This window comes from Thamnophis sirtalis, unplaced genomic scaffold (genome assembly GCF_051295495.1).
Source record: "Thamnophis sirtalis isolate CommonGarterSnake01/CBP01778 unplaced genomic scaffold, rThaSir2_p1.2 scaffold_1, whole genome shotgun sequence".
Classification (NCBI taxonomy): Eukaryota; Metazoa; Chordata; class Lepidosauria; order Squamata; family Natricidae; genus Thamnophis; species Thamnophis sirtalis.
The window spans coordinates 80,723,208-80,735,392 of record NW_028261381.1 but is presented as its reverse complement, the minus strand read 5'-3'; the positions used below and the strand labels follow the sequence as shown (position 1 = coordinate 80,735,392).

The following is a 12,185-nucleotide window of genomic DNA, read 5'->3' as shown; positions in this document are numbered from 1 at the left end:
TGTAGCTGCAGACCGAGAACTGTGGAGAACATGTGTAGCCCAATGTCCTTAGAATAGGACATGGTAATAATCATCATCATCATAAACTGAGGTGGCAGAAAGAAAGGACACGGACAAAGGCTTGTTTCCTATCCTGTGCTGTTCCTGAATAAAACAATGCTCAAATCCTAAACTTATGTGGTAAAACCTACCTGAAAGATTTATAATAACCACATAAACATTTATATTGTAAATGCAAGCAGAGTGATCTATTGAATTCTAAAATGCTTTAAATTTTTTCAACATTTATGAACTATACTTGTTTTTGACTTTGAAAATACTAGGATGGTACAAGTAAACCTATGTAATATAGCTGCAAATTGAGCCCTGGATTATTCACCCAAAAATAAATTGGGCAACCTTAAACAATTTTCCCTATGAATATCCAAGGTAAACTGAAACTAGGCAGAATAAGGCAGCAATCTAACCTAAAGCATTCCAATCCAAGGAGTTCACAGATCTTAGAAATAAGTATTTAAACTTCCACTCCACTACTTGATTTGGTGTAAGGATTCTACAAGATAATTAACATCTAACAGAATCTTTCAGAATGTCACAGATAAGACTCTAAAATCTATTTTTCACTTTTATATAACCTCTGAAAAGGATGAGTAGGTTCACTTAGTCATCCAACATTATTATTCAGACACTCCTCTATCCCCTGGTTTCCCAAGCTACTACAGCCTTAGAATTTAGATTCTAAAGTCACACAGAAAGTAAAAAAGTACAATGTAAAATAGAATAGCATTCCTATATAAAAACACATACAAAACATTTTGACTGCCAGGGAAGGCTTTTTTTGGTCTTTACTTTAGTTTGCTTTTTCCTGTATGAAAACCAAACAGTCATGAGCTTGTATCATTTCAGAAATATTTATCAAGATAATGAAGTCTGGTAGCTTTAATGCAGCACCCAGCCAACTCTGGAGTCTCTTGAAAAGCTAGAAAGGATCAGACCTGGTTGCCAAGAAAAATACATGGATGCTACTCTGAAACAACTAGAAGTTGAACTTAACTTCTCAGAGACACTTTCTAATTTCATCTTGGTAAAAATGGTATCTTAAAATCTGGAACAAAAACCTGTACAGACGGATTCCATTTAAAAAAATTCATATGATGTAGAGACCTTATTTTATCTAATATGACAGATTAAGATGGCATCTAGTCTGAATGCAGTGGGACAGAAATTCCTTTAAGATACCAGATTCATAGCCTGAGAGCACAATTAAATTTGACCCTGAAATTGATACCCAAATAGATTCTCTGATTAGCTAACACTTTTTATTAAAAAAAATGTGCCATGTTATTTCCTCTTGGATAAAGATGGTCTTTTAAATGTAACCTCTGCCTTGGCAACCTCCAGAATTATTTATTGCAAGTTTTTTTTTACCTGAGACACATTCAGAAACTTCAAATGCAGTACTAGATTCTTAATGAAATTCTTTTTTTAAAAAGTAAATATACCATTCTAATGCTTAAAGAGTTTTATTACCTTTCTGAGCACTGCTGGGCATAATAAAAAACAGAGGTGAAACCCAAAATGTCCTAAAACCAATATAATGGGTTTTTTTATATATGAAAGAAGACCATTATGCTGAGATTCTAATAGTAAGTTATTCACTGCTTTACTTATTTTGCCTACCTTAATATAGTTAAGATTTGTGTGATGTTTACTTTATCCTTTATTCTTATGACCCCAGAATCCCATAAATCATACTTTTGAATTTCAGCAGCAAAACATAAAAATGTGGTAGCACTTGGCAAAAAAATGCATCAAAGCTCTGCAGATTTTATTTTCCTTTACATTAATATCAGAATTCTGCAATGGATAAAGGGATCAAGCAGCTGACTGCTTTGCTATATACCCCTTTCCCCGTGGCATTTGGAAAAGGGTGGGAAAAAAATAGAATTCTTCCCTAAAAAAGAAGCTGTTAATTTTTGAACTAAGTGAAACCCAACAGGTGTTCTTTTCTACATTTTACTTAACATTATATATGTCCCAGGATCACTTACTTTATTCTATTCTAATAAGCCAAACTCAGAAGTCAGGGCTTTGTTTCTAACTTCCAATTATTGGCTTGTTTGGGAAAAGCAAAGCAAAGGTTCTGTTATGCAAGTAACACTGAATAAACCACAGGTGGAGCTCCCAGTATCTTGTTACATGACCACAAAAGTGCTGTGATTATATAATTGCATCCTGATGCCAATAAATCTAAGCTGCAGCAATTGTGTGATGTGATCACATTTTTTTTTCTAATTTGTCTTCCTGCTCCTAGAAATACTGACCACGGGATGGGGAAGATTCCTGTTTTGTTTAGACATTCTACTGCTAGAAGGAATCCAACATGACTTTCACCTGTCCAATCTAACATAAAGTAGCAGAGAGCAGCTGCTCCTTTTTCTACATGCTCGTTTATATTTATCAGATTAAAACAGTTGGAAGGGACTTTGTAGGTCATTTAGTCCAACCCCGTATGCAAGCAGGAGACCCTGCCCCATTTCTGACAAATGGCAGTCCAATCTCTTCTTGAAAGTCTCAAGTGATGAAACTCCCACAATTTCCAAAGGCAAGTTTAACAGCGCATTTTTAAAAGATTTTATGCCAACATTAAATTTTAATTATAATTTTAATTGAATTTTAATTATTTTGCCCTCTTAGGAAATTACAGATTTAATCTGTTAAAAAAATTACCGTGGATTGGATTTAGACAACTGGAGGTAGAATGCTTTCTTACTTTCCTTTGAAGCATTTCTATCTAAAAATCTAGTTCAAAGGGTGGGGAACAACTAAAAAGGGGAGTGACAAAAAACAAAACAAAACAAAAAACAAAGACCCAGAAATCTATCCTCCTGGTAATAAGAGGAAGGACCTTCAAATTTTTGCATGGAACTTCCTGGATCTCCCTGAAAGGAACAGACTGAGTTTTGTTTTCATTTTGCCATTTTATATTTTATTTGCAATTTATTCTACCTATGCACAAAAGAAATCTAATTAACAAGTGATTTATAAGGCAACCGTATAACATAAACCACTAGGGAAGTATATCTGGGGGGAAAATGAAAAAAGTAACATTACTAGAATGACATTTTATGTGGACATGTTTTACCTTCAGATCCAAATATTCAAGGTCTTTCTTCAGCTGGATGTAGGTATCATCAGCCTGCAAATAAAAGGATACAGCAATAGTAAAATATAATTTACTGCATAATAAGACTCTGTTTATCAAATATGTCTAGAAGCTTCTGCAAAAATCTATATATTCAAATGGAAGATCTGGTGTGAAAAAATATTGATGATCACTATAGGGCAGCAAAGAATATTGAATTTTCTATTTCTTTTGGCTGCTGTTTATGATCATTTGAAGTTTTGCAGCTCAGATCTTATTGAACATAATGAAAACTATCCAGCAAGGAAGAATAGTTTGTTCTTAGCTTTTCCAAGTGATTGTTATAGTTGAATGAAGTGAACAAGTTAATCAATGGAAGAAAACACTCAAAAAATAAAGACTCGTTAGCTACCAAATTAGGTAACGTGCAATACTACATAAATCCGCACATCTGAAATTACTTTAAAAACTTTACTTTTAGGAATTAGACTTAATGTTTGACTACTTAAATTCATCAAATGACACCACAGTCATCATTTTAATCACATTCATTATTTAAAGCATATGTTTACCTCAGGTAATTATAATATGAAACCAAAAGAACTGAGTGACTGTCAGAGCATATTAAAAATGGACACTCTGGTGACCACCACTGTTGCCCATTAATATCCTGAAACAGAGCCACTCTGAAAGCTAAATATAAATTTTGTTCTAGTTAGCTGATGAGTAGAAATTGACACTAGGAGTTAGCTTAGTTTCTGATAGGAACAAAAACTTCCATAGAAAAGTGAAATGGCAAAAGGAGGGAAGATGTCTTTCATAATAATGCCAACATAGGACCAAGCCTGCCCCAAGAAAATACCCAAATTATATTCTGCATAGGTCCCAATAGAAAGTAGGAACAGTAACCATATGTACAAGGTTTCCCTGAAAATAAGACAGGGTCTTATTTTCTTTTGACCCCTGAAATAAGCACTTGGCTCTATTTTCGGGGAGGTCTTATTATTTTTGAGGTGCAGGAGGTGGCAAGCATGGTCACCTCATAGCTGCTGCTGTGTTGCAATATTTTCAGGGAGGGCTTATTTTTGGGGGAGGGCTTATTTCAGGGTATGCATTCAAAAGCCTGATTGGTCTTATTATCTGGAGAGGTTTTATTTTCAGGGAAACAGGGTACATGGTGTGTGTGTGTGTGTGTGTGTGTGTGTATGTGTGTTCCATCCTAACTCTGGAACACCTCAACCAATTTCAACCTTGGTTGAAACTTGATTTACTCTATGTAAACAAATACTGTGGGAATAAGACACCCCTAACACCCCTCGGGGGATGTTCTATTGTGCCTTAAAATGACTTCTACTGTACAGCATAGTGGAGTTGCCATAGTAATGGCTTCACAGTACTCCACAAGGGGGCTCCCTCTGGTAAGGGGGAAAATCCAACATTAGAAATTACATTTGGTCAGGACATTTTCCACCCATAAATAAATACCTGGAAAATGTCAGGTTATCAGCTAGTAAATAATTATATAGGAAGCAGAATCTTCTTGGGCATTTGCAATGGGAATTATTTAGTGAGGCCATATCTAAAATGAATCTGAAGCATTGTACTGTTCTAAAAATAATTGTAAAAGATGACTGATGTTTTCTGTCTAATTTATTTAGTCTAAACTTCAAACTGACATTTCTTGCTTTACATAAATAGCAACTATGTGAAACTCTTATGAAAACTTATCTGTGTTAAATTGCAATTGATTTCTGATGCAAAAGAACCCCCAATATATACATGAAGAAATGACATAATTCTGAAATATACCATATGTACCCAACAGGAAAAGGCTTTCTTTTTCCCAAATAAATATTGTAAATTGGTCATTTTACATTTACTGATTTGATTCTACATTTGCTGATTTGGTTTCAAGAATTTCAAATTCTTAAATTGTTGAAATCAAAGAAATGAAAAAAATGCAAATATCAGTAATCACCAGGTATCTTTAATGATTTGAACACTTCTCTACTGAATTCAAATCATTTGTGAAACATAAAACTTCTCTTTTTGCCCTTCACTATCCAGTTATCTCTTTAGTTGCCTTACATCTGCTTACTTTTGTTCCACCATTTTCGCTTCCCTTCCCTTTCTCTTCCCTGAATAAACTCCCTTCTCCTATTCTATTGCCATCCTAATTTTTCTATCATCTGCAAGGGAAGAGAAGATTGTATGTGTACATGCATGTGCATATGTGTGGTTTTTACTTCTGTATGTAGGTGTGGATCATTTAATTTTGCAAATATAATTTTCAAAGATAAATATAAACTTTACACTCTGCAAATGTATATTTTATAAATGTAGAGGTAATTTTTAGTTCAATTAATATGCATACATATTTGTTTGTAATATTTATGTATTGTAATGCTCCTAGGAAAACTGACCCATAGCAGTTTACAACAATCCGATAAATATGGGGATGGCTGGTGGCATGCTCGCTGCCTTATTAACCTTTTAGCTTGGTGAATGTTTTAACCTTGACTCTTATTCTTAACTTGCACATTTTAACCTTGCTTTTAATTTTGGTTTCATTTGTATTTTTAGTTACTTTTTTATATTATTTTATTATGTTGTTTGTAAACATGTCAGAGTCACTAGATAAGATGGACTGTATAGAACTTTGATAAATAAATAAATATTGTCCCTGCTTTTTTTTAGAACATGGCTTCTGATAGAATATTTCTGGGTGAGATAATATTATAAGGGAGAAAATCTATATGAGCAAAAAAGAATGATAACAGCAGGATGACAATCAATTAATTTTAAAAAATTGGTATGTTATCTTACAGGCAAATATGCAAATATTTCTAATAAGAAGTTATTAGTTTAGCTAATATTTTTTTGTGTGTGGCTTCTGGCAGATACACAAACACACCCATCCATACATTGGCAACAGGAATGGGAAAATTCTAAGATTAATCTTCAACTAGCACTGGCCACCCCAGACTGACATAATGAAGAAGCGGGATACTCTGCAGGATTTTGCCTGCGTGCATATGCCTACAAGCAATCCTCAATTTATAACCTTACTGGGACCAGGAATTTCTGTTGCTAAAAAAAACAGTTATGTGAGTCATGCCCAATTTTACAATATTTTTTGTCACACTCATTAAGAGAATCTGACTACCCCCATTTTGTCAGAAGCCGGCTGGAAAGGTTGCAAAAGGCAATCCTATGCAACTCCAAGCCATTGTCAGGATTGTAAATATATGCCGGTTACCAGGCGCTCGAATATTAGTCATGTGATCATGGGGATGGTGTGACAGTTGTAAGTGCAACAATTGGCCATAAGTCACGTTTTTTAGTGCTGCTGTAACTTTGAATGCGAGCTAAATGAATGGTGGTAAGTCAAGGACAACTTGCAGTCTCGCTTTTGGTAGGATTGTCTACAATTCAGGGCCACCATCTTTTCAGATAAGTACAATATATAACTATCCTGGTATATTTAGATCTTCCTTCATTGTTAAAATACATGATTGATAGAGAGAAAAAAGCAGGATGTGAGAAATGCTGGTTTCCACTGTAAATTATCAGAAAGCCTTACTTTTTTTTAAAGTCAAAACAGATGAAACTAAAAAGCAATAACATACTTTTTAAATAGGCTTTGTTTTAGAACATAACGCAGCATTCACAAAAGTAACACCAAAGCAAAATAACAGCCAAAATGCAGTTACTCATATACCACAGCCCCTATAGTATAAAAACGCTGATAATTATTTGCACGCAGGAGCAAAGTAAAATTATGAATGATCCAGGGACTTGAACAGACGGAAGAATGGGCAAGGAAGCACGGACTCAAGCATGGCACCAGTGAAGCACTTGCAGAGTCACAGAACATCATATGCAGCACAGATGAGCCAATCAGCAGCTGACCTGATAAGTGGAATTGGTTGGCAAGTGCTGTAGTAATTGGGCGATTGTGTAATTTCGTATGTGAGCCAACTTAGCCTGATGTCTCCTTAATCGAATGAGAAGCAATGTTAGCTCTTCAGGCTGCAGGTATTTGGACACATTGCAAAGAGGAAATTAGCAGTTTTCAGGGAGAGTCACCATAGTTAAAAATCTTTACTTAACATGCCAATAAAAATGTTTATCTGACATGACTGAGCAGTTATATTTTTATACTTTGGTTTGAAGGCTAAAAATGTATGTCACAACACACAAAATAGGGCCAATCCCTCTACTGGAATTCTATTTACAGTTCTGCTTAAGAATCCAATAGCAATGAAAAAGAGCACCGTTAGTGACAGGAAGTTCAAATTACTTCATTCCATAAATATGGCATGAAAAGTCAATAAAGATTTAGACAACTTTAGAAGTTCTATTGGAATCTACTAGTATAGACAAGGAAACATATATAGCCAATGCTTACCGATTTCCCATGCAAACTTGGAGCACTTACAGTATGGGTCATATATCCCATTGTAGGCATGGAACGTCTATCTATGTGTAGAGAGTTCTGTATAAATTTAAAGGCAGCATTAAAGAGACATTTCAAATGGGAAAAATATTTTTCTATTCTTTTACACTTTAGAGTTCCTAGCTTCTGTGTCCTGGACTGATTTATACAACTTTCTTCCCAAACAAGAAAATATTAATTTGTAAATTAACATTTTTGGTTTTTTTTACAATATATGCATTTTTTTTATCTTTGTATATGAGTATTATATCTCTTTACAAAGTGGCATTGTCACTGATTTTTTACATGGTATGTCTGTTTAAAGAACTATCAGTGGAAACTTTTTGCTTAGTAACAAATATTTTTGTTCTAAAAGCTTGATTCAATGAGCTAAATTTTCAAAAGTTTACACACGGATAATTTATTGAAATCAATGAGATTAAATGTAACATTCTTATAATCGTGCAGTGTGCTCAACCTTCTGTCTCTCAAGAAGTGACAATATCCGGTTCCCATTTAGATAACTTTAAACTAATGAGCAATTAAAGCCCATATGAATCTTGTTTCTCTAAACCTAAAATTAGCTACACGCTACATGATCTGACCTTAATACATAAGGTACATAACATACAACTTTATAATACTCAATTATCAGATAATCTGCAGATTAGATAGCATGGTAATTTAATTTAAATTAACTGATTAGTAAAACAGGGTGTTTTTTTTCTATTTACTCACTTTTACACTCTGGTTTCGAATCTTCCTTGGTGAGCCAACAAAAGGAACGTCTATTGTTTGTCTCTCCTCAGCTGGTTTGACAGTAACCCTTTCTGCAGGTGTATGCGGTCTTCGGGATATAAAACCTTTAGGTGGTCCTGGTGGAGGTATTTCAGATGGGGAAGGGGGAACCGAAACTGAACGTGGAACGTCTAATGAACTTCTTCCCTTACTACTATCTGTGAAGTCCGGAGAACTAATATAAACAGGTGCGGTTGGGCTCCCGTGTTTAAACTGCCTTCTTTGTTGCCATTCATACAGCTGCCAAACAGTACCATCTTTGTTAGCTTTTCTCTCATCATGGGACATCTTCAGGTGGCTTACCCGATCTTGAGCATATTTGTAGTCACTTGGCAAATCACGATTTGAGGGAGGGGAGCTTCCAGAAGATTGCCTAGTATTCTTTGGCAAAGTATGATAATTTTCAGGAAAAGATACAGAATGGCTTGGTACTTGGCGAGTAAGAGTCTGGTCAGATGCAGGACTGTAAGAAAGTGGCTTTGTTAGGAATTAAGCAAAAAGCAACCCTTATTAAAAAAAAATTGCAAAATTGAAATTTAAAACAAATTTTGTTAGATTTTTGCAAATTTTGGTATATAGATAACAATGGGCCAGAGTGTATAATCCATGGAAAATCCATTGTTTTTTAAAAAATATAACTACAACAAATGTGCTAGATTTGTTTGTATTCATTCATCAGGAACGCTTACCACTAGGTGGTGGAGTATACATACCATTCAACAAAATATTTCATTAACTCAAGTTGAAAAAAAAAGAAATTTCCAAGCTTAATACTCAATCAGGCTAAGTACACTGAATTTAAGTGTGGGGAAAGGCCTGTTACATATATATAATTATTTATTTACATTGATCTCAGCCTGCAGAAGCTATTTCTAAAATATGGTGTTCACCAAAAATGAAGGAAATAATTGAAGTTGCTGTTGAGTTGCAAATATATAATTTCACTGGCTTGATACCCATGCTTTGCAACGAAACTATGTGATTGGACTATGCAGGGGGCATTTGGTTCACAATCCGTTGGCTCAGTGGTGGTTGGTGATTGAAACAATAAGGGAATATCACTCCTGCCACCTTAGGTTCGGAAGCAGTTCCATAGATGGAAGGTGTAGACATTTTGGTGAGGTACCGACATTTAGTATTGTAAGGAGCCCCAGACTGCTCCTGGGTAAAGGAGTGGAACATCTGTCAGTTTGAACTGAAGTAATGGAATGTGAGGCAACTGGAAGTTGGAACTGAGTTCTTTTCAGATGGGGAGGGGGAGTAGAATGCCTAACTCCTTAGCATCAGAGCGTGTTAATTACTGTATAAGAAATACTAATGATCTGATGGTCATTTTGAAAAATCCTTTCTTAGTAAGCACCTAGAAGCTAAGAGGAACATACGTGCCAAATTTCCAGTTTGTAAGCTTTACGGTTCTGGAGATTTTGTGATAAGTGAATGGTACTTGGCATTTATATCTATATATCTATATATCATCTATACCTATGCACACATACACACACACACACACACACACACACACACACACATACACATACACACACATTACTTGGCTTCATATAAAATTATTGTTTATAGTTCAAGACAAAAAATTAAAAAGTATGACAAATTTATATATTCTAACCTTTTGCACAATTAATAGATGGTTAACTTTCTGTCATGTTTTCAGAGAAAAATATTTGATTTTGTGTCTCAAGAAGTCAAGGAAGGCCTTGTAAAACCTCACTGCAATCAACACTATACAGTGATTAAGAGTGGTAAGCATGACTTCTTGCCCAAAATGAAGTTATAGAAGAATACAAATAAGAATGGAGAAAAATTATTGACTGCCTCAATAAACACAACTCTGTATTTTAAACCAAAATCATGGTCTACACAGGCTATAAAATATAGAAAACAGAAATGGGTTGAAAAGGTAACCTCCTTTTCTCAGTAATTGCTCAATCTGTGAGATCTTTGATAAACAGTTAGATAGGAGATTGGAAACTTTCATAGTTCTGATTTTCCAACCCAACCTTCTTTCTCCCATCCAATTTTCTAGACTTCATAATATGAAAAATCACTTTGTCTCTATGTGCTGCCCAATCTAGTTTTATAGGTATTTTCAATCACTACCACTTAACTTTCTGAAGAATTTGCATCCAAAGTCTATATAACACTTACCGCTCTGAATTGTTCTTTTTAAAACTATTTGGTGAAAAAAAAACCAGACAAATTAAATGTTGTATGAATATATATTGTACTCAAATAAATTAGAGTTACACTGGTCTCAACATTCTAATTCCTAAATTCCAAGAATTTTTTTTTTAAAGAAAGGCTGTATGTTGCTCCTCATCCTATATAATTGTGCTAGAAAAGAGAATTAGGAAATCAGGAATATTAACTGGGGGAGTCAACTGTGAAAACTGTGAAATATAGAACAAACAGTCCTAGTTTACTAACCTTTTTGTGTCTCCTTTCTGGACTTTTACCCAATGTTCGATGTGAGTCATATTACTTTTCCTTTGTGTCTCCTTATTTTGTGTTGATCTGGGAATAAAGCCTCTTTTATAGACACTGATACCATTCTGCTCTACTGGACCTGCATTTAGTGAACTTGGAGGCATTCCATTCTTCTCAAGAGTTTGAGTTGCTTGAGGCCGAGAGAAACTTGATGCAGGATTCAGTATTCCACCAGGTTCTAATAGCTGTTTAGGTTTCTCCCATTTGGAATCCACAGCCTTCTTCCTTGCAGTGTAGTGTTCATCATCTCTTACTTTTTTCATTTCTTCATGTTTGCCATATGCAGACATTTCGGGTGATTTTCTGTAGCCTCTTTTTGCATCAGCAGGTTCTAACTTCGTAACTTCTTTGTAGGTATCAATATGATTAGCTTGAGGGACAGCTTGTTGATCTGCTTTTTCTGTTCCACTAAGGAGAAAAGAAATCCACAGACACTAAAGTCAGCACAATATTTTGAATTACTGATGTTTGCTCAGATTTTATAACAAAACTGAAGTTTTATTGCAGAGGTTGCTAATACTTTCTGATCCCAGGGCTTTTAATTCCTCATCTTTAAAACCCCTCAAAATCTCATGAAATTGACAATCTTGTATCAAAACAGAGTTTTTAAAATGTTTACAATTAATTTAGTTTTATATATGTTTTAGAAGTTGTAAATTACCTTGTAACTTTGCCAGTTGCAATGCAATGGCTAAAATAATCAATATGTAGAAGAGTAGCACAGTGCATTAGCATGATATATAAGCCTAACATTTCGGGACCAGAAGCGAGATGAGAAGTGAGGTATTTTGTGTGTGTGTGTGTGTGTGTGTGTGTGTATTCTACATGCATATACATTAGACATGAGTCTAGAACATGGGTGTCAAACTCACGGCATCACATTGCAGTTACATGACATTTTGTGACATTTTTTCCCTTCGCAGAGCTGGAGTGAGCATGGCCTGCACGTGATGTATCCGGTCCGCGCGCCGCCAGTTTGACACCCCTGGTCTAGAATAATTAACTTGTTATAAAATGTAGCCTTTCCTCTCAATCATTAAAATACCTCTCTTTCTCTTTTTTCTCTTGAGTAATTTTTGAATAAATTAGACCCTGCAGTTTTCTTGGCAAGGTTTTTCAGACGTGCTATGCCCTTGCCTCCTTCTTAGGGCTGAGTATGATTGGCCCAAGGTCACCCAGCTGACTTTATGACCAGTTGGGACTAGAACTCACAATCTCCCAATTTCTACCCAGTGCCTTTAATCTCTCAACAGGAAATCTGCTTTCCACTGCCCATGCAATTATTTATTTGACAAGGAAGGA

At 35.1% G+C, this 12,185-nt stretch overlaps 1 protein-coding gene across 10 annotated transcripts in view; it reads right to left on the bottom strand.

The window, feature by feature from the left end:
* The window catches only part of PLEKHA7 (pleckstrin homology domain containing A7), a 130,453-nt gene that overhangs the window by 29,451 nt on the left and 88,817 nt on the right, over positions 1–12,185 (bottom strand). For 9 of the 10 annotated variants that reach the window (XM_087717370.1, XM_087717362.1, XM_087717365.1 and 6 more), the window contains 4 exons: positions 10,824–11,291; positions 8,322–8,844; positions 7,557–7,643; positions 3,146–3,199 (listed from right to left, as the gene is read on the bottom strand). In XM_087717370.1, the coding sequence (XP_087573496.1) occupies positions 3,146–3,199; positions 7,557–7,643; positions 8,322–8,844; positions 10,824–11,291 (1,132 nt within the window). Of the gene's footprint in view, positions 1–3,145; positions 3,200–7,057; positions 7,178–7,556; positions 7,644–8,321; positions 8,845–10,823; positions 11,292–12,185 lie in introns of all 10 variants that reach the window. The other variant, XM_087717405.1, reaches the window with a different exon arrangement.